General features: G+C 49.5%; 1 protein-coding gene across 2 annotated transcripts in view; it reads left to right on the plus strand.

Annotated features, from left to right (window-relative positions):
- Positions 1–21,824, plus strand: part of PDZRN4 (PDZ domain containing ring finger 4) — a 366,917-nt gene that overhangs the window by 208,462 nt on the left and 136,631 nt on the right. The window contains exon 1 of one of the 2 annotated variants that reach the window (XM_051850940.2): positions 14,297–15,248. The exons of the other annotated variant lie outside the window; for it this stretch is intronic. Within the exon in view, the coding sequence (XP_051706900.2) occupies positions 15,180–15,248 (69 nt within the window). The 5' untranslated portion in view covers positions 14,297–15,179. Of the gene's footprint in view, positions 1–14,296; positions 15,249–21,824 lie in introns of those variants that run through there. 2 annotated transcript variants of the gene reach the window in all.

The following is a 21,824-nucleotide window of genomic DNA, read 5'->3' on the forward strand; positions in this document are numbered from 1 at the left end:
GTGTCATCCTTGATCTCGCTTCTCAGGACCTGGGCGCCACGAGAGGCGCCGTCCTAAGAAGCACCGCAGTGTCTCTGGGCCTGGTTGAGCTCTGTCGATGCCCTCTCCACCCGGCTGCTCCTCCTGCTGACTCCTTACGTCTACGAACGGCGTAGCTGCACTCAGACCCCAACCTTCCCATGCTCCCGGATCTAATGGCTTCCTGCCCGTGCCAGTTGCCCTGCCGGGCCTCTCTCCTCTGTCTCATTCCTCCCCTCATCTCCACACAGTGTTCTATCCATTTTCCACACTGCCATAAAAGATTACTATTTTTTTATTATTTTTGCTGTCATTAGGCTCGCGTTAGTTTTTTCCAGGGCAAGACTGTTGAGAAATGGGAACAATAACCGTGCTGGAAATCCCTACACAGACAGCCTCAGTAGCTCCTCACTCCCTTCTGCAGGAAGATGAACAGAGACCCTACACTCGGTTGTCAAGTCCCTCCCTCCAGAGGGGCTCCACACTTCGCTCCTGACTAAATCGCATGCCGCTGCCCTGGCATTCCTCGGCTTGCTTATTGTACCGTCTTTTCCACACTATTGTTTGCACTAACATTGCTTTCTTTACCTGTTCTCTTTCTGTCTGCCAAGTACACCCTACCTGATACTATTTTCTGAGAAATAGTGAAGAAATACAAATAAAGAATAACACTATGCATCTCATATTTATAAGTGAATGATACGTAAAATAGGCTTGTGATCCAGTATCCTACCGTGATCAGCACCCTGTGTGTCTGCAGAGAGTTCTGTTTTAATGATTTATTTATTTAATTATTTAAGGTTGGCAGAGTACCCATGTGTATCAATAAATACTTGTTGAATGAACGAATGAATGTAACTGATTGTTTTTAATTAGAGTCTCTTGGTTCATTACCTTGGTATTTTGTGGCGATGACAGCATTATCAGTTAGAATGTTGTTAGTAATTTTGTCCTTACTGATCTGCATGCCACTTTGTAATCCATACCTATGGAAATGGTGGGTTTATCATTAAAGTAAAAGCAGAAGAGCCAACGCAACGTACCTTGTTTTCATAATCAGATATTAGAGAGTAGCAAATGCCTGTTACTACATGGCACAAGGTAGGAGAAATGTTCTCAACCAGGCGAGCTGTGTCCCAGATCCTGGTAACAGTCATTGTCTCCATTCACACCAGTCCTGGTGTCCTGCATTTCTGCACACACCTGTCATTCTCGGCACGAGTGTGCATGCATGTGTGCAGACAGTGGAAACTGCCGTTGTCCGTGTGACATTTATGCACAGCGCTGGCAGACGGTCGGCCAGGCCCCTGTCCTGGGTGTCCTGCTGGCGTCCGAGCTGAAGCCTTTGCCTTCCCGTGCCCTCTGGTCAACGACTCTTCCTTGCTGATCAAGAGTTGGCAGCAGAGCCTCAACGCTGGGCTTTTTTATTGGTTTGTTTTCATATTCATTGTTTCACTCTTGGACTTTGAGCTACACAGGTTGTTCAAGTTCATTCTAGGAGGACAGTTTGCCCAGAATTTCATCGTGGTGACACAGTCCTGTGCCACTGACCTTTTGCGCATCGTATTGCATTCTTAGCAAAGCTTCTGCCTTGCAGAGTTACTGGTCATCTTATTAGTTCCATACCTGAGTCTCTTCCTGAAACAGAAGTTTGCATGTTACCTTGCTACTTGCCACTCCCTCCTCTCATCCACGGAATGCATAGAATCTGTTCTCCTTAACAAAAATTGTCTTAAAAAAGAGTTGACATTGACTTGAGCTATTGAGGTTTTGAACTAGTTCATCCGAAACTGTCTGATAGTTGGGAGCTGCCGTGGGGAGAGATGGGTGAACCTGAGGCTCCATCGCTTCCGGGAGTCAGTCCCGTCCGAGACACCTGGGCAGGAGCTGCCAGCTGCATCACAAAGAGGGAAACTGAGCCCCAGAGGGAAGCCCAGTGTTGCAGTTCCATTTTGGAGCCGGAAGTCAGGCCCTGGACTTTGTGCTGAAGCCAGTGCTGCCCCTTCCTCTCTGTGCTGGGGCCTTCCTCGGGGTCTGCACACATCTGCACTCCAAGCCTCACGGGAAGCTGTCCATCTGTGTGCATTTTCTGCAGGCCATACTTTGCCCTAGGTAGCAATACTCACCTATCGCTTGGGTAGGAGTCAGCTTCCCCCACTTAAGCTGTGTTTGCAGCTGGCTTAAAGCAGGTGAAATGCATAGCTCCTTTGAGGTCAGTATTTCTGCAGTGGGCGAGGGTTTTGCCCAAGAGATTGGCAGCTCCCTGTGAGTGAACCATGCATATTATTGGACAGCTTACACGAAACTCTCCGTTTGATGGTTTTATTCTCCCTTCTTTCAAAAAAAAAAAAAAATACTTATCTAAAAGGCTGGCCAGCACCGCGCCTCACTTGACTAATCCTCCGCCTGCGGCACCAGCACTCCGGGTTCTAGTTCCGGTTGGGGCACTGGATTCTGTCCCAGTTGCCCCTCTTCCAGGCCAGCTCTCTGCTGTGGCCAGGGAGTGCAGTGGAGGATGGCTCAAGTGCCTGGGCCCTGTACCCCATGGGAGACCAGGAGAAGCACCTGGCTCCTGCCATCAGATCAGCGCGGTGCACTGGCCTCAGCGGCCATTGGGGGTGAACCAATGGCAAAGGAAGACCTTTCTCTCTGTCTCTCTCTCTGTCCACTCTGCCTGTCAAAAAATAAAATAAATAAATAAATAAATAAATAAAAGACTAACCAAAAAAATGATCTGATGAAAATGTAGTTGGGTTACAGAGAAGCTAAATCTCTTTAAATAGATTTGCTCCAGAGGTCCCTGGGAGCCCTGATGATCGTGCGTTGCATCACAGGGCATGGAGTTTGGCTGCAATGCCTGTAACTTGCTTGGATGTGGGAACTTGGAAGTGTGGTCATTGGGTCGTGGTTATGCCAGTCCACAGTCCTGGTTTAATGAGGTGGAGATGCGGTTAAAGCAGAGCTGGATGCAGGTGTGCAGGTGTCTCCGCGTGCCCCTCTTGCAGGAGGGAGTCATTTATGGAAGCCGTTGTCTTTGCTGCCAGGCTGGTGGTGGGTGGGTGAGAGCCTGCGGGCAGGTGTTAGGTGGCCAGGCCTGGTGAGGATCCAGAACAGCATTCTGCCCTCACCCTTGAGACGCAAGTGCATCACCTCCCAGATGGAGACACAGGAGGTGGACAAATGGAGTCTCCTGGGACTGGGAGGAGAAAGTAGGCCATTTGACACAGGAAGGATGTGCGTCTGAGGGACTTGCCGGCCTGTGACGGGGCTGGCATTTGGCGTGGTGCTTAATAAGCTGCTTGAGATGTCTGATCCCATGTCAGAGTGCCTGGTTCAAGTCCCACCTCTGCTCCCTGTCCCAGCTTCCTGCTAATGCAGACCCCAGGAGGCAGTGGTGATGGCTCAAGGACTTGGGCTCCTACCACCCACACAGGAGACCTGCATTGAGTTCCAGCTCCTGGCTTTGGCCTGGCCCAGACTCAGCTGTTGCGAGCCTATGAGGTGTAAACCAGATGATGAAAATCCTCTATTTTTGTCTCTGTGCCCTTCAAATCAATAAAATGAATGCATTTTTAGTTTAAATTTAGATTAGTAGAGTAACAATTTTTAACCAATTGAAAGAGAAAAATAAGACGATTTATTTTAAATAAGTCATTGTGTCAGTCATGCACTGGATGGTATGCTTTATTTCATGATTTAAAATATGGAGTTGATCGACAAAATACATAAAACTACGGGTCTTAAAAAGGAAATTGAGTTTCTGCCCTGAGTGAGAAAACAAGCCAGTGGAGCCCAGCAGAGAGCTCTCATTATCACGGGAAGGTGAGAGGTCGGCCAGGGACACACAGAGGCAGAGGAAATTCAGATGTATTGACCCAAAAAGGAGCCTGCTGGCCCAGAAGCAACATGACCTTTCAGTTTTGTTTTGTTTTGTTTTGTTTTGTTTCCCAGTAATTTCCTGTTATATTTCAGATGGTGCTTTATTTATTTATTTTTTTATGGAGAATTCCTGGGCAAGCAGGAGAGGGGAGAGAGTGCCAGGTTTGTGGAGTGCCGTCTGCCTTGAGGTGAATAAGGCAGGAAAAAAACGGTGTCCACGTGCACAGCTGGGTCAGAGGGTTCACTGATCGCTTGACTTGAGCAAGCGACGAGGAAGCACTCGTCCTGAGTGGAGCAGATGTGAGGCAGTTGCTCTAATTTGGTCCACAGGAAAGCTGTAGCGTTTTAATGAGTGGTCTTTAACCTACTAAAATAAAGCCTGTTAAAATACAGTGGGTTCTCTATTAATGATAAGATTTTGCATAATGCGCTGCGACTTATGGAGCAGACTATAAATCCATCCTCCCTCTTGGACTGTGTCATTCCGCCTCTATTTGCGGTGTCTTTAACACCACGCTGAGCCTGTCTGGGGCTCAGTTGCTTGTGACTGAAGCTCATTTCATGAGAAACCAGCTCCTCGGGTATTCGAAATTAAAAGGCGTGCGGTATCAGAGCAGTGGCAGTGAAGGGCGTGCCTAGGAAACTGTGGTGTGGGGGTGCAGTTGTTAAATCGCTGCTCTCTTTAATCCACGTGTGTGCAAGGCTAAGGTAGACCAGCAGTCTGGGAGATAAGTCCAGTGTCAGTTCTCTCTGCCTATCACCAGCACCTGGGATGTAAGCTGGTCACTGCCCTGCCAGCGGGGGTTCTTAAGGCTTACCCAGAGCCAGATGCAGAATCCCAGCCATCTACATGTCTGCTCATCCGTACAGCCCCGGGGTAAGACATACCCGGTCAGCTGCACAGGGGAAGAGTGGCTCAGGTTGAAGGGCACCCCCCAACGCGGGGCGTGAGGACTGCAAACACTGACGTGGGTCCTGCTGCCTTCCCTCCCTGCCTTTTTGCAAAAGGCAACATCTTAGAACCAAGGGCATCTAGACTTAGACGAACATCCGCTTTGCTGTTTAACTGGCATGAGTTCCATGAAACCGTGCAGCCCCGTGGCCCCGAGTCCCTGTCCTGGGAAAAGGACTGCAGCATCCCAGGAGTCGCTGTGAGACAGGAAATAGCTCCAGCGCAGGAGGGGCTTTCTTCAGTGTGAGTGTCCTTTTCAAATTGAAGACCGAGCCAAGGAATTATATCAGAAACCGCAGTAAGATGCGGTATTAAGGAGACGGTATTCATTCCTTACACAGAGATCTAGGGATCTTTCTAGGGAAAGAAATGCACACATTTGAATTTTCTGTATGATGTTTGAACATGCATATTCCCGGGCCCGCCCTAGATTGCTAGCTTCAAAGAGTCTGTGTGCAAGCCTCCTGCAGGATTCTGTCCGACACACGATGGTTAAGAATCTGGGCGTGGGATTGGTGCTGTGGTGTAGTAGGCTAAGCCTCAGGCTACAGCGACAGCATCCCATATGGGCACCAGTTTAAGTCCTGGCTGCTCCACTTCTAATTCTGATCTAGCTCCCTGCTAATGCACCTGGGAAAGCAGCAGAACATAGTCCAACTGTTTGGGTCCCTGCACCCATGTGGGAGACCCTGAAGAAGCTCCTGGCTTTTGCCTATCCCAGCCCCAGCTGTTGTGGTCATCTGGGGAGTGAAACAGCAGGTGGAAGATCTCTCTCTCTCTCTCTCTCTCTCTCTCTCTCTCTCTCTCTCTCTCTCTCTCTCAAACTCTGCCTTTCACATAACTAAATAAACCTTTAAACAAGCAAAAAAGAACCAGTGCTGTGGGAGCCAGCATGGGGTGCAGTGAATAGGAAGTCCTTGGCCAACACTGTGGCTCTCAGGGAGTCCATATCTTGGCCTAGTTCCTGCCTCCAAAAACCATATGGCTCTTCTGTGCCCCTTGCTTGCTGCCAGTGTCTATGACACCAACCATTGTTTATCCTAAAGAGATCCAGCACTTCCCAGGGAAAAACTGATGTCCCAAAACATGCATCCAGACATTTGCCACAACATAGACAAAGCAGTACTGTGGCTGCGTGCTTATTTGGATGCGTTTTACAGTCATGAATTTAGATGCTTCAGTGTGAGCGCATTGCAAGCCGTGGGATGCTGGTAATATTGACGGGCACCGCCATGGAGCAGGTACTTGCTCAAGCTCAGGTTCACAAACCTCTTTGTGGTGGGTGCCGTGAACATCCAACTTGGAGCCACCTGAGGGGACCTCAGGGTGCACCCTGGTCACGTTCATACAGCAGCTGTTTCAGTAAGACTCAGAGACGCTTGCAGGTGCTTTCAAAGTCTAACAGGCATCTGAGCGGGTGCTCGTTCTCAACATAACGGTGTCCCAGGAAGCCGGGACTTGTGTGCAGTTAAGCACGTTATCAGTGGCACAGAAAGTGGGGCAGTATTAGCACGTTGATTTGCAGGGCTAATGGCTTAGACAGCCATGTGAGGGCCGTTTTCAGAATGGATGAGGGTAGCTGCAGGCTGGGGTAGGTCTGGGGACGCTGAGACCACAGTGGATTCGTGACTTCCTAGAGTCTTGGAGGCAGAGGAAACTTCAAGTCCTGAACACCGTGCAAAGCACATTGTCTGTCTGCGTGCAGTCCTCTCAACTCTGCCGTACTCTGATCCGTTTGTGTTTACGTGGCCATTTATATGAAGCAGACCAGGGGGCACGTCCCAGGCTCTGGAATATCCAGGACAGACGATCCCATTGCACCACCCTGTGGGTTTCCTCTGTCACCCCTGGTGCTGTCTGGTCATTTTCTGTGATGATCATCTGCTTTGTCCCTCCACTTCCTCTCCCTGGAAAGCTGGCTCCCTGAGTCCTGAGAACGTCACACATCGTGTGTATCACCCTAGTGACTGAACAGGAAGGTGGAACGCAGGCCTGAGGGAGGAATGACATGCTCCTGGATGCCGGGTAGAAAAGCAGCACCCACACTCTGTTAAGGTGGCAATCAGAGAATCAGGAACGCATTAGCAGGGCTGGAACCTCTGCCCCTGGAGCAGGACGATGGTGTTCTTAGCCTGTGTGTGTCAGGTGCAGGGGCAGGGGTAACAAGGGCTTAACAACCTGTATTTGTCAGCAGCAAAAACCAAGAAGGCAACAGTCAGCTCCTCCTAGGACTGCAGCTCCCAGTGAGTGGGTGCAAGCCCAGGCTGGGAGAAGTTGGTCCCTGAGTCCAGGAGAGCATCCCAGGAGGGGCTGGAAGGGAGCGAGGAGGTGCACAGTGGTTCCCCGGGGCAGTGTTTTGTCTCTAGGGTGGGGAACAGAAAAAGCCCAGGCAGTGCCGAAGCCTCGCCGTTGGGCACAGGGACACTCGTGGGATGTGGAGCAGGTGCGGAGCAGCAGGGGGTTCACAGTGCAGTGGGTGAGTGGAGCTTAATGCTGAGGATGGAGCCTTGGAACTGTCAGCAGCCAGCGACAAGCCGAAGCCTGGGAGAGTGGTGTGGGCTGGAGACCGCTGCTTGGGAGTTGTCGGCAAATCCCTGCCTTCACCTTTCTCAACACTGCCAGTCCAGGGTGAGTAAGTGGTGTGGTGGTTGAGACGCCGCTCGGGATGAGCGTCTCCCACACTGGAGAGCCTGGTTCCCGTCCCAGCTCTGCACCTGAGTCTACCTCGCTGCCTGGGAGCAGCCTTGGAAATAGCAGGTGTTCGCCACAGTGCGCGCGGTGTTGCCACCCACATGCCAGACCTGGATCCAGTTTCTGGCTTCCAGCTTCTGTCTGATCCAGCACTGATCATTGAGGGCATTTGGGAAATAAACTATCAGGTGGGAGCTGTCCCTCTGTGGACACTAACTCACTTGAGTTAGTTACCATTTAAAAAATATCTCTGAATTTTTTGACTGCCTTAAACTATTGATTGTTTCTTGTAACAGAGTTCTTACAGCTTTATTTTCAGTGTAGATTTTCCCTGCCATCATAGATGTTAAGGAAGGGCAGGCACTGGTCATGCAGGTGCTGGTGCCCATGTAGCGCCACACAACCCCATCATCGCCGGCGCAGTGCGTAATGGGATGCAGTTGCTGCTGTCTTATTCCGTCTAGTTCATGCAGCCATGCTTGAGGATGTAACATGGAGCGTGGAAGTTAATTTGGGACTGCACTCTGGTCCCTGGGGAAATGCTCATAGCCTAGGGTGCTGCAAGCGACCCCAGAATGCATTCTCCCAGCTACCCAGGCACCTGCCCTGGTGGTGACATTCCCGAGTGGCAGGCGGTGGGACATTCCAGTTCAGGATTGGTCCCGATTGTTGGGGCGTGTGAGTTAAATTAATATGTGGTGCTACCCCAGTGGTGTAGCGGAAGTGCTGAGTGAGTGCTATTTCTTTTCAAAAATGTTGAGAGACTCTGCTCATAGGACTCTTCCGTCGGTGCTGGTTGGGTGAAAGAACTTATGCGTGTTTGCTAGACTTTGCAGACCTGACACTGCTGGTGGTAGCATGCTGAGGGTGTCTGCATACTGGTTACCAAGGTGCTGAGCACTGTGAATCATCAGGGTGTAATGCCTCGGTCTGAGGGTGATCACATCCCGCAAGCCAGTGTTATTCTGGGCCACATGCTCGTCATTAATACTCCCCCAAGAGCTGTTGCTCTCCCGCTTATTGGATGGTGCGATGAGCCTCGCTTCAGGTGCCATCGTTAGTTTGTAGTCCACTGATGTTCACATTTGTTACCTGCGATGCATTAGAAGAAATACAGCACTGTAGCTAACACTATGAGTGCATTACTTTAGGTTATTTACACAGGTATTTGTGTGTGTGTGTTGAGGGGGGAGAGGGAGGGAGGGAGGAAGGGAGGGGGAGAGAGAGATACTATGATACTACATGGGTGCTTCTTGTGCCACTCTTTGTTATGTAAAGAACTGGGAAACAAACCACCTTTAGAAGACATTTGGGGACCAGGGTTGTGGTGCAGCATTTGAAGCCCCTGCCTGTGGTACCTACATCCCACATGAGCACTGGTTTGAATCCTGGCTGCTCCACTTCCGATCCAGCTTCCCGTGAATGCACCTGGGAAAGCAGCCGATTGCTTGTGACCCTGCCAGCCACCCAGGAGATCCGTGTGGAGCTCCAGGCTGTGGACTTCGGCCTGTCCCAGTCCTGGCTATTGAAGCAACGTGGGGAGTAAACCAGACTGTGGAAGAGATATCTCTGTCTCTCTCTCTGTGTGTGTGTCTCTCTTAATCTCTCTCTATTTATCTCTGTAAGTCTGCCTTTGAAATACATTTTTTTTAAAAACAAGTAGCCATTAGTATGTACACCTTAGGTACACAGTAAGAAGCAAGATAGAATTACTGTGCAATTTTAGTGAAATAAATTTCCAGTAATGTCATAGAGATTGATTAGTACAGAAACAATAGAAGTAGGCAGGTAACTTGGAAAACTGAAATGCTAATCATTATCATCGTCATTCTTAGCCTGTGCTTACTGGTGGCATGCACGTGTTGGGCACAGACTGTGCCGGGTGTGTGGCAACACTTATTATCATTTCAGCAACTTGAAGATCACTTTATGGTACATACTACTGCTATCCCTGTTGTAGGTATCAGAAACAAAGAAACAAAAGATGGAAACATAGAAACAAACTGAGGAAACAGACTCCACACAAGGCATGTTGACTGCAGAACGGGGCTTACCCAGCACACCTTTGTGGCCAAAATACTGCACGGTTCATGAATTCCTTCTCATGTCTGTTTTCTTGTTGCATCGTCACAGTCAGCTTGCAAGGTAACTGTTACCTCAGTGTGTGTGTGGCGTGAGACCATGCAAGTCAGAGTCAAGGCTCAGATGGGAGACCCAGTCCTCGTCCTTGAAACACCAAGCCCTGTCTTTCCAGTGGGGTCTTGGGTAGCAAAGGAAAAATGCATAGGAGTGGATAGCGCATGCTTGGGTCAGCGGGAGGTGCTGGAACTGAAGGTGATCATCTGACACTTGCTTATCTGCTGAGTGCAACCCAGCACATGGAGGACACAGGGGCGCCACCAGCAGAGCCTCCTTCTGAATACTGACGCTCATTCATGTCGCACTGCACAGTTAGTGAATCCTGGACTCAAGGCAGAGGCTGTGGTCTCCTAGAGAGTTCAGCGTCTGATCGTTTCTCCATCAATCAGTAAAGGATAAGACCTGAAGTGTTCACCTCTAACATGCTGTGAGAATTAAATGAGGTGACATGTAATTCTAAAATACGGCTCTCATATACTCTCATACCTTAAGTACCCTGCAAATATTTATAGAACACATAAGTAAGTAAATGACTGTCATGTTCAGTGAATATGATTTTTAAATGTGGAGCTGGCATGAGGGTACTTGAAAAAGTTGCTGAAAAATGGAGCTAAAATTTATTTTGTAACAAAGTTTTGAGATCCATGGATACAGGATTTTCAAACAGTTTGTGGATAACACATGAAAAATGGTGCATGGACTCCAAAATCTTTTCACCAAATAAATACCTTTTTTTAAAGATTTGTATTTATTTATTTGAAAGAGAGAGAGAGCAAGAGAGAGAGAGGGAGAGGACAGACACCAAGATCCTCACGTGCTGGGTTCACAACCCAAATGGCTGGGGCTACATCAGGCTAGAACCAGGTGCTAGGAGACGGGCCAGGAGCTGCTTCTGGGACTCCCTTATGCGTGCAGGGTCCCAAGCACTTGGGCCATCACCCACTGCCATCCCAGGGGCATTAGCCAGGAGCTGCATTGGAAGCGGAGCAGCTGGGACATGATCTGGTGTCCACTGGGAATGGCAGCATGGCAGGTGGTGGCTTAACTTGATATGCCCTTACACTTTTCTTTTAATTCCATTTTTCTGTTAATTTTTCCAAGTCCCCTCATGTGTACATATAAACACTTGCACACTGATAGATACCTGGTCACATAATAAAAGGGGGCTTGCAGTGGGGGAGAAAGAGAAGGGGAGAGGGTCGCCTGCGATGACGGAATCCCATGTGGGCACTGGTTTGAGACCTGGCAGCTCCACTTCTGATCCAGCTCCCTGCTAATGGCCTGGGAAAACACTGGAAGATGGCCTCAGGTGCCTTGGTCTCTGCACCCACGTGGGAGACCAGGAGGAAGCCCACCCCGCACTTTGTAACTCTGTCAAATAAATAAATAAATAAATAAATAAATCTTTTGAAAGAAAAAGTGGCCATCATTTCCTGACTCTTATTTAGCATCTTATCAGCCAAATCCTATGCATACTCAAATGTCTCTTGGTAATGCCTGGTTGTTGCTGTTACCCGTCTCCCCCTGGGGCACTCCTCTTTCTGTCACGTGTTTCCTACCCTGTGAATTGGGCTGTTTGCGCGACTTCTACAGCCCCCGTCTCTTGCTTACTGTGGGAAGGGCCTTTTTGTCACTGGGGATGTTTCTATCAGGGGCGCATCGTGTCCACTTAGCTCATGTGACTGTGTCGTGTCACAGTACCAAGTCCATTAATTAGGGATTGCAGGCATGGGCGTGGTCGATCACTGCTCCTTCATTTATTAGCTGGAATAGTCCTAGGAAGAGAAATTCCCTCTCCCCGAGTCTCCAGCTACTCCGTGATACGGTTTATGTGGGGAAAGCAAGAAGCAAACTGGACTCTTCCTTTCGTCGACCAGTTTAGCATCTTCTCGAACATTCTGGCTGTTGGGAACATGTGTGCTGTGAATGCCAGTGCATTTGTGGGATTAGCTTGCACCAAGGTAAGGCAGCTGGAACAAACGGCTGTATCTTGAAGTACACTCTTGACCGAGGCTGCCACTCCTGGGGGACGTTTTCTTAGGGACATTTGGAACGGCACTCTCGTTCCCGGGTTTCCTTCTTCCTGGATTAATTCCACCCGGATAGATAACATCTAATCCACGTGTATTTTTGAAATGTTTTTCAGATGAGTGCATTTATCCCATTTTACTTCAGATTTCGCACATTATTCGAATAGAAGGTGAAGGCACTTGGTCACTGAAAACCCCACCCTCACATGCCAATGACTTATAGAGGAGTCTGGTATCCTGTGGGGTGAGCCCATTGCTAGCGGAAGATGGAACGCTTCTGGTGAGTTGGGCCAAGGGCAGCCCATGATAAACGATGGGGCAAGCTGCTCTCGCTTCCTGAAATAGAAACAGAGGGAGAGAGGGCCCAGCAGAGCATGACTGAGCCCAGGGAGAAGTGCAGGAAGGGACACTGCCTCTGGAGCCGCCCCCTTGCTGCAGCGTGCATGCTTCCCCTCCTGGAGAATGCATTTTTAAAACTTTGACTTAAAAAAAATGTTGAAATTCCAGCTACAGGCCGGCACCGTGGCTCACTAGGCTAATCTTCCGCCTGCGGCGCCGGCACACCGGGTTCTAGTCCCGGTCAGGGCGCCGGATTCTGTCCCGGTTGCCCCTCTTCCAGTCCAGCTCTCTGCTGTGGCCAGGGAGTGCAGTGGAGGATGGCCCAAGTGCTTGGGCCCTGCACCCCATGGGAGACCAAGAGAAGCACCTGGCTCCTGCCATCAGATCAGCGCGGTGCGCCGGCCACAGTGCACCGGCCGCGGCGGCCATTGGAGGGTGAACCAACGGCAAAGGAAGACCTTTCTGTCTCTCTCTCTGTCCACTCTGCCTGTCAAAAAATAAAAAAATCCAGCTACAAAACACTAGGAGACAAAAGCTCCATGGGGTTGGCATTGTGCATTGAATCAAGACACTGCTTGCGATGCCCGCGTCCCATTTAAGAGTGCCAGTTTGAGAGCTGGCTGCTCTGCTTCCAGTCCAGCTCTCTGCTAATGTACCTGGGAAGCAGGATGGCAGCTCAAGGACTCCGGCCGCTGCCACCCTGGGGGAGCCCAGGTGGGAGCTCCTGGAACCTCAGTAGCTTCAGCCTGGCCCAAGGCTGCCTGTTGGGGTCATTTGGGAGTCAACCAGTGGATATAGGATGGATCGATCTCATCTGCCCCCTACCCCTACGCCACCACTGTGCCTTTTCGAGAAATAAAGAAATAAATCTTAAAGAGGAAAACGCCAGCAAAGCTTTAGTGATTGCTTCCTACTTGGCTTTGAAAACCTTTTGTCCAAGGAGTTCTTACCAGCAGAGGCACCGGATGCTTGTGGTGTGGGTGAGCCATCCTTGCCTGGCCGCATGCATTTTAATTCAGTCTGACTTTCCAGACATCTGAGAAGCAATCTGTCTTTAATAGCTGTATGATCAGAATCTTTGAAAGAAATGGCTGGTGTTGCTTTGAGGGTATGAACTGTAGCGTGGGAACACGGCATGGCAAGTGAGGTACCCAGAGAAAATTGGAACTGAAAGCATCAGAAATCCATGTTTTATGCCTGTGCCTTGGGAGGCACCTTATTTTCATAGCCACCATTGGTTTTCTTCAAGTTCCCCACAAATACCTCCTGGAAAGCGTTCTTCCCGTACAGGAATCAGGCGTCCGTTGATGTCCCCTGTGAGTGGCTGCCAGTTTGCAGAAAGTCCTGGTGAACTCAGGTCACCTGCTGGGCCCCAGCCACATGCATGTGGACCTCCCAGCTTGGCTTTCTTCCAGGCTGTTAGGTGAAATTAGGCCCAGAAAATCGGATTATTCCATCCCAAGGGAGAGGGCTGATAAGCACCAGAGGACTGCTCTTCTCCTCGCCCTTGCTGGGGTTGAGGTGTTGCTGCTGCTCCCCAAGCCAATTTGTTAACAATTAGTACTCATTAGAACCATTTCCTGTGATTGATTCTACACGTTTGACAGAGCACTTTTAGGAAACTGGACCCCCCACCCACCCACCCAGGGTAGCTCTCCCTAAATGTTGAGCAGCTAAAAGTGTTCAAGACCCAACGTAATTCCCAACCAGAGCCGTTGTTTCCAAGTAATTATTTTTGCTTTGGGCCCCACCTGCCATCCTGTCCAGCTAAAAGATGTGCTGGAACAAGGACATACTTCTTAATTAGCAGAGGTGGTGGGTGAGTCGGTATGGGAACAAAAGGAATTTTCTTTCATTATCTGCCTGAGCTGCCTGTAGTCGATCTTGAAGGGACAAGGCTGCCAGCTTGCCACACAAGGCAAGTATTTGCGAGAGTGTGAAATCAAGTGTGGGACTTGTGCGCTCTCTGTATCCAGGCTGGGTTTTTGTGTCTGTGTTCACCTTTGTCTGTTGTGAACTCCAAATATAGAATCATAAATGGAGTCCTTGTGCATTGCACTGGAATTTAAATATTGCCAGTGTCAGCTTGGTGAAATATTATATATGACTTTAATAAAATTAGCATAAATACTATATGCATTTGAAATTGTTCTGGGAAGAAGGCATTGTATTTATCTAACTTTTAAATATAGATCTACGTGCTTTCCAGCGCTGAAAATTTATATCCAACAAACATGCTGTTATGTGCTAATTAAAATATTTATTATTGGTACAAGTATCATCCACTGTTCCCTTACTTTCTTGAAGCTTCCTTATTTAGATGAAGAAAGTATGCCTTATTTCTTTTAGTAATTAATGGTCTTTACATAGGAACTCTCCCGTCATTTTTGTAGGCTCAGAATTAAACCTCAGTGACACTGCCCCCACTTGGTGCTCTGTTCTCCAAATTTCCCTTTGCTTTTTGTTAACATTTAAATTTCAGTCTCTTCTCCTGTTAGTGTCTCTTGCATTTCCTAATGCTGAAAATGTTTCTTCTCATTGTTGGGAAACATGCAGATGTGAACTAAGTCTCTTTCCCTTTCTAAATTTCCTATCCCCTATCAAAAGCTCTTAGCCATGGAGAAATTAAGTGTATGTTCTTTTGTGAAATGCCCTGTGCTCAACCCTTCTATCCTTAATAAACAGAGATGGTATTGACACAAGTGAGTTTTGTTTAACCACACTACATTTGCTTCTTAATTAGTGAGTGTTCATCTGTCATCAGCTGCAGCTATGACACCCTCCCCGCTAACATGTTCTGTCATAAATAATCAATGAGGCACTATTAATATTCATGAGCTGGAATCTGTGTAGTCATGTGCGCTGATGCAGAGACAGGGGGAGTGTTGCCATGAACTGCCAGGAAACTCCGTGTGTGTCGGTGAGTGCGAGCTACTTAGGGAAGGCGAGGGAGGCATGCTGCACGCGGCGCCCGGCTCCTGCCTGCAGCTGACCGTGGACTGTCTGTGTTTCTGGACTGGAGTGACTGATGAAAAACAGTAGTCGAGACTGGAGGGTGATTCGCTTTCAGTTGCCTTGCCGCTCCGTTCTGGGGACACTGGAAGATCAGCTCCCTCGCTCTGCTTCCTAGAATGGGCTGCAGTTTGTGCACTTTGCAGAAGAGAGAGGAGCACTACAAACTGCTGTATGAAGTTTCCCAGGTGAGTGAGGGTCTCAGGCCGGCAGGTGCACGGCCGGGCTTTGTGTGTGTCCAAAAGAACAGGGCGTCTGGCTGCACTCTGTCTGCCTTCGGCTGAGTGCAGGGTGGAGAGCACGCTGGCGGCTGGGGGCTTTCCGCTTTGGTCCGGGGTGGCATTTGCCGTTTCTTTGCCACTCCCCCTTGCCATGACTTCCTGTGGGATGCTTTTTTCACATTTGGGGTAGCTTCTGCCAAGACGTCAATCAAGGAAGAGGAGCAGCCCTGAGATCCTGTCTGTAACATTTTGAGATACCTCTTTCATTTTGGAATAATGTTGACATTTGAAAACCACTTGTGTCATTGTCTGCATAAATACTGGGATTTAATAGTTCTCTGATCTCAGCTGTTCTGAATAGACAGGAAAAGTTTCTTGCCAAATCTTGTTAGCCAGAGGAAATTATTGGATTAATTAGGACTTTTTGCTTTGGTTTAGAGGAAGACCTGCTATTTTTGATTTAGAGGAGGAAAGATACATACTATGCCTTGCTTTTACAAGGAGATAAAGGGATATTTTTCTTGCCACGTCTTCTTGGATCCTTTTTTATTCTTTTGCCTGTTAATACTAGAAATGCATTTCAGAAGCTTATTGAAATGTCTGTATGACCTAGAGAAAGTGTATAAATTCAGATGTCTCTCAGGGCTTGTTCAAATAAAAACAAGAAAGCCGTGTCCCCAGCCTTCTTAGCGGCATTGTTTTAATTGCCCATATTATTTGGGCAGGTTCCCCTGGGGGGCGAATACTGAGGTTCACATTCCTTGTCTGGCAAAATAAAGTTTATTTCTGTGCATCCCAGTCAGCCCCAGATGCGCCCCACTGTCCGGTTTGTGTGAGATGGTACCACTCACGAAAGGCGGTGTTGGGGAGGTTGGTGGTCTGTGGCCCAGCCATCGCGGAGTGCCCGCTGCTTACCCGTTCCCGCCACACCCCGCCCCCACCCGGACGTGATGCATTTCACAGTGGGTTAATTACAAAGTGGATTCGCTACACATGAAACAGCCCCTTCAGTTGCAATGTTAATGCACATTTTCATGGTAATGTGATCAGAGGCTCATTAGCCAGTTTCCAAAATGATCTTCTGCATTAATTAAATATAAAAATGACTCCTTTATCACCACAGAGAGGAAAAAGAAGATTAACATTGTTAATTACACCAGGGGCAGTACCTTTTGCTTGGTGTTTGCGCTGCAAACTTGCAAGGAGAGGCTGCAACCACACTGGGTGCCTGCCTCACTCCCCTGCACTTGGACTGAAGCAAACCGTCTCTAGGTGGAACACTCGGCTGTGCTTTGGCTCTCGGAGTTGAGTTCTCGGGTTGTGTTTTCTGTGGATGGTGGAGGAGCAGAGGAGTGGATTCCCCAGTCGTTTTTCTCTGTGTGTTTGGGCTCCGAGTCCCTGAATGGATGTGAAAGTCTAGTATGTGTGTGTGGGTCGGGGTGGGGCTGGAGGGGGCAGGATTGTCCCTCATAATGCCTGGGTTTAGCTGCTTATGTTCTGAGAAATCCAGCAGGGTGGCTGCCTCGGGAACGGACCGCTGAGTTAGCTCAGGAACAGCAGCCTTTGCGAGGGGCTTTTTAAAGAATCCTCTGTGAGTTTTGCATTCAAGTGCTTCCTAAATCTCAGGAAAACAGATAAACCGCTCGCTTCATTGCCTCCACCGGCACTCTTCCTTGGAGTGCTTTTCTGTCCTCCACTCCAGAGTTTCAGTACTTGTGGTCCTTAATAAAGAGGGTGAAAGATGCAGTATCAGCTCCCATTTAACCGGCTTTTATGAGATAAGTGGAAACCCCAGCTGAGAGGTCTTGCAGGAGGCGCCCTCCTCCAGCTCATCTCTAGATCTGCCTGCTGTTTGGTTGAGTTAATGGCAAAGATAAGATATCAAAGGAGAACAGTGATCGGCTCCTATAATACACCAGAGCCCCATGGGGCGCTGTGCTGCCGGTTCCTGTTTTTGTTGGGAGAGAAGGCACCTCAGAGCACGGTTCTTGGCCAGGTGTGCGAAGAGTGTGGAGCTGCCCCTGCCGGAGGTAACTGTTTGCTAGAGTGGCCCATTGCATCTACTCACCTCTTTCGAAGGAATTAGCTCCTGCAAACATTAACACCTGGCTGCCCAAATCCTGTTTATTGACAGACTTGAGATTCTCATATCGCCTGCCTTTTTTGTTTCGTTATTGCTTCTTCACAGCTGAGGCAAGCTGAAGTCGAGCTGGGGAATAGAATGATTTTAGATCAGCAGTGACTGCCGGAAGCACTCCCAGGAGCAGAAAGCGTATTTCTGTATGACGGGATCATGATGGCATTGAACTTGGTCCCGTTTTTGTTCGAGATGCAGTGTCCCGATAATAGCAGGCATGCAGACGATCGGAATGTGCTTAGGTGTGAGAGGAGGTCAGGTTTACGTCCTGTTGTTGGGTTTTGCTCCTAGAGAAGAGCCAGGGCTCTGTGGGCAGACGGGATGGGAAATAGTTTTCAGCTGGAGTTGGACCAATCACACTGCAGCCTGCACAGGGATGCGTGAGTCCGGGCTTTGGGGAGGTACAGGGAGCCTCCTCCCAAACGGTGTTCATGTGGCTTTACACTCCTGCCAACTTGAGTGTGCGCTAGGTGCAGTGGTTTATTTTATTCAAAGTGGGTTATTCATTAACCTTTTAAGAATCAGTGGGCAGTTCTAGCCCTGCCCTGCTATTGACTGGAGCTGAGTTGCTGCTTCCTATTAATCTGACTCAGTGGCCACTTGGACCGAGAGGGCTGCAAGGGCTGATTAAGCATTTCTGCCCTAATAACAGATTTATTTCCCCGTGAGTTGGCCTTGCAGTACCTAAATCATCTGACGCTGTAGCTTGGGTTTTTAATGCATAAATCAAATGTAACTTTTCCACTGATGGGCGTGATTCAGACTGTCACGGGGCTGAGTAACGTGTTAGAACCCAGGGCAAACGTTTCGAAGCTGGCACGGTTCAGGGAGTGTTGCTACAGTTTCTGTGGAATCCTGTCACGTGGTCTCCCAGGGTCCTGTTGGTGCTCACTTGCTGCGTCAGAGAAAATCGACGAAGACCGGGTCCCTGCGCTGACTCGCTTCTTGGGAGCAGGCGCTGTCGGGCTGCACAGGGTGGCTTCTCCAGTTCCAGGGTGCGGCTCAGCTGCACGCTTGCATCCATGGACCAGAATCATAGAGCAGAACAGAGCCTGTCCCAAGGGGAGCGACCCAACCGCAGCACCGGTCACGGTGACCCCGTCCCCAGAGCGTCTTCTGATTGAACCCTTAGGAAAACGTCGCCGGTGGCTGCTGCTGGCGTCACGTTCCGGGAAGGGCTCGTGGCTCCCTGCGACTGTAACCTAAGGACCAGTGACCTGCGTGAGCACTGCAGGCCCTAGCAGTTGGTGCTGGGCTCCCGTCCTGTCTTCCCCGATGACATGTGACATCCTCCAGGCCACCTGATTTTCATTCCTCTATAAGCCGGCCTCTGGGTTTGGACAGCTGTCACTCCTCCCTGCTCTTCCGGCTCTGTGGAACACCCTCCATACTCACCTTTCCCATAGCTACATTTTTTTCCCCTTAGTATCACTAGTTTTCCTGGTATCTTGGTGGGAAGAAAATTGGCTTACAAGATGAATCTGTCCCACCTAGGCCCTCCCGGCATTTGGTTTCCTTTTGGAGCTCCTTTGCCGCGCCTCCGTGTGTCATTGAGTTGTAGGCTGCTGGAGGGCAAGTTCATTGCTCGCTGTCCACTAACCTGCACCCACAGCACACCCTCAAGGAGACGCCTGTAACTCCTTGCTCATCCACAGCCTTGGGCTGCGTCGTACAGTGACCCGTTGGGTTGCGTCCCTCTGCCTGCCTCTCCATGCTCTCCTGCAGAGCTGGTCAGATGGGCCAAGCACCTTGTGAGGGAAGCTGAAAGTTGCGTTGTTTGCAGCCTGTGCAGGGTGTATTAGGAAACAGTCATGGGATTGGAATGCGGCAGAAGGAAGACAGGGAGAATGACACAGGAGGGGGTGGGGGGAGAGGAGCCCAGTTGGGAGGATGGGAGTTAGCAGTTCATCGCATCTGTGAGGATCAGACAAGGAGCCTAGGAAACACGGAGCAGCTGGCCGGAGGGGCCTCACTTTCCCTGTCCTGATGCCCTCTGACAGTCAGCGTCCTGGTGAATTTGCTGGAGTGAGGTGTCCGTTCCTTCCAGCCCGATGAGTGCAGACGTACCAGGGAAACGTCTTCTCCTGAAGCCCTCCAGCAGGTGTCCTCCATTCTAGACTTGAGGGTCTGTCTGTCCAATGAACTTCTGGTGAGCGCCGTTGGCTTCAGGTGTGCCAAGTTCTGACCTTGGCCATGGGCGGCACAGACGTGAGTGACAGTTCTTTTTGAGAAAGGCAGAATCTGGGGGCAGAGAGAAATAGAATTTGCATCTAATGTAGTAAGTGAAGAAATACATCAGTGGTGAGGTGGACAGGTGACTACAGGTTCTCAACATGCTAGGGCCTTGAGAAAGGAGAAGAAAGAGGGAATCAAAACCATGGAAGGGTGGCAGCCTGTCCACCGAGGTAGCAAACAGGTGACAGGGGTGAATGGAGTTCCGCTAGGGGACCTGTTAGCCGTAAGTTGCACTAAAGCCTGAGATTGTGGTGGGGTCCTGTGTGCTGGCCTGACAGTGACAGGCGAAGAAGCCCCAGAGCATCTTCGTGCCATGCTTTGTCTGCTTTTCATTTTTAGGAGAGAGCTCTGATGAGCTGTGTGTGTGTGCACATGGCTGCAGTGTTTGCTGGATAGCACCTGGCCTTGAACACGGGATGCTGCGGGCTCTGCAGCGAGACCACAGCAAGGCCACAGCCTCTGAGCGGCAGGAGCCGTGCTCAGGAGGCGGCAGCCTCTGTGCGTTTCTACCTTGTGAGACTCGGGGATGCAGTGAGGCTTACCGAGAGGGACTAGGAGGAGAGAGGTGAATTCTGGGAGGGGAGAGGCTGTGGAGTTCCTTTGTGGGCTCTCGAAGGCTCATCCAGTGGGTAGAGAAAGTGTGTGTCTCCCGTGTGAAACGTGAGAACTACAGCCTGAGGGGGACAGGAGCGAGGCGCAGCATTGAGAACCATTCCAGAGAAGAGAGGCGAGGAGGAAAATTGGGAATGCTTACAGAAGAGGAAGTGGGACAGAAAGTCGGGGTGGGGCGCCGAGGAGAGAGGTTTCTGTAGGGGTAGCTGTTGAGTAATCAGTGCGTCAAAAGTCTGGGGTTTATAAATGCCCTGTGCCCTACTGTGCGGGAAGGACCTGTGCCACGTGCTGGGAGTGCCGTGAGCCCTGAGTGATGTTCCCAGCTGCAGAGAGCCCCTCGTCCAGGCCCTGCCTCTTCTTGGGATGCCCATAGGCAGCGAGGCATGGTGGGAGTCTGGGAGGACTGCCAGGCTGGCCCAACTGGGGAAGGCTGAGGGCTTTTTGGTTCTTACGTGGCCTGGGAGTGTAGGGAGTGTGGCCCTCTCGCTGTTCCATCCTGCTTCCTCCCCACCCCCACAGAAGGAGCACCTGTTTGGAGTGTCTTGTACACTGCACCCTATCTCAGAATTGCCTTCCTGGAGAACCTAGCCTGAGGATGCCCACAGAGCATTTCCCTGCAGGAATGAGCAAGAATAATCTAGAAATGGGTTGATTCAAGGGTAGGTTGGACTGCTCGTTCCAGAAGTTGAGATATGGCAGGTTATTGGTATGGGGTTCAGATTTTCTGGGCCTTTGGAGTTCAGAATTCCTGGGCCTTTCATTTTTTACTTGGAAAATTACTTAAACTTGTGATATTAAAACTAAAAATTAATACCATTCCTTTAAAACCTAAGTTAATGCACATTTTGAGTTGTGATGTTCAGATAATGCTGATAATATTGTATTGAAAAAACAAAACATATACTTAAGCCTTGGACCTGCGTTAAATAGCATTTGGAAGAAAACTATAAATGTTACAATGTTTTTGATGTGGGATTTTTAAAAATTAAAGTATACATTATAATGATTATAATTAATTTATATAAGTGTGTTTCCCTACTAGATGGGTCATAATAAATATTTCCCTGAAATCTATACACTTAATTTCTCTAGATTTTCACCATTTTTGTAATTGATGTAGGCCTAGGGGAAGATTAGCCGTATCTTGTTTCGTATTTGTCTATCTGGGTAAGATAATGTAGAAGAAGGTTTTAGAGGTTCCATATTACAAACAAGGGAGACATGTTACCAAAAGCTTACCTAGTAGGTGTGCAGATAACTGATTCTTCAGCTCTGTGAGTGAGTAACCAGTTCCTGAGAGAAGCTGTGTGTAAAGAAAGAAGACTTACTGGGCCCCATGATTTTAGCTGCCCAGGTCTGAGTCCAGGTCGCTCAGCTGTCTGGGGAGGCAGGAAGAGGGCTGTGGTGGAGCCAGTGTGTGCCGTGGCAAGCCAGGAAGCAGAGAGAGTTGCCCGGGCCAGTGTGGGTTGTGCAGCCAACCCTGTCACTGCAGCATATTCCCAGGTCACACCCCCAGGGACGCAAAGACCACCCACCAGGCTCACCTCCAAGTCTGCAGT

The sequence above is a fragment of the Oryctolagus cuniculus genome, chromosome 9 (genome assembly GCF_964237555.1).
Source record: "Oryctolagus cuniculus chromosome 9, mOryCun1.1, whole genome shotgun sequence".
NCBI classification, from domain to species: Eukaryota; Metazoa; Chordata; class Mammalia; order Lagomorpha; family Leporidae; genus Oryctolagus; species Oryctolagus cuniculus.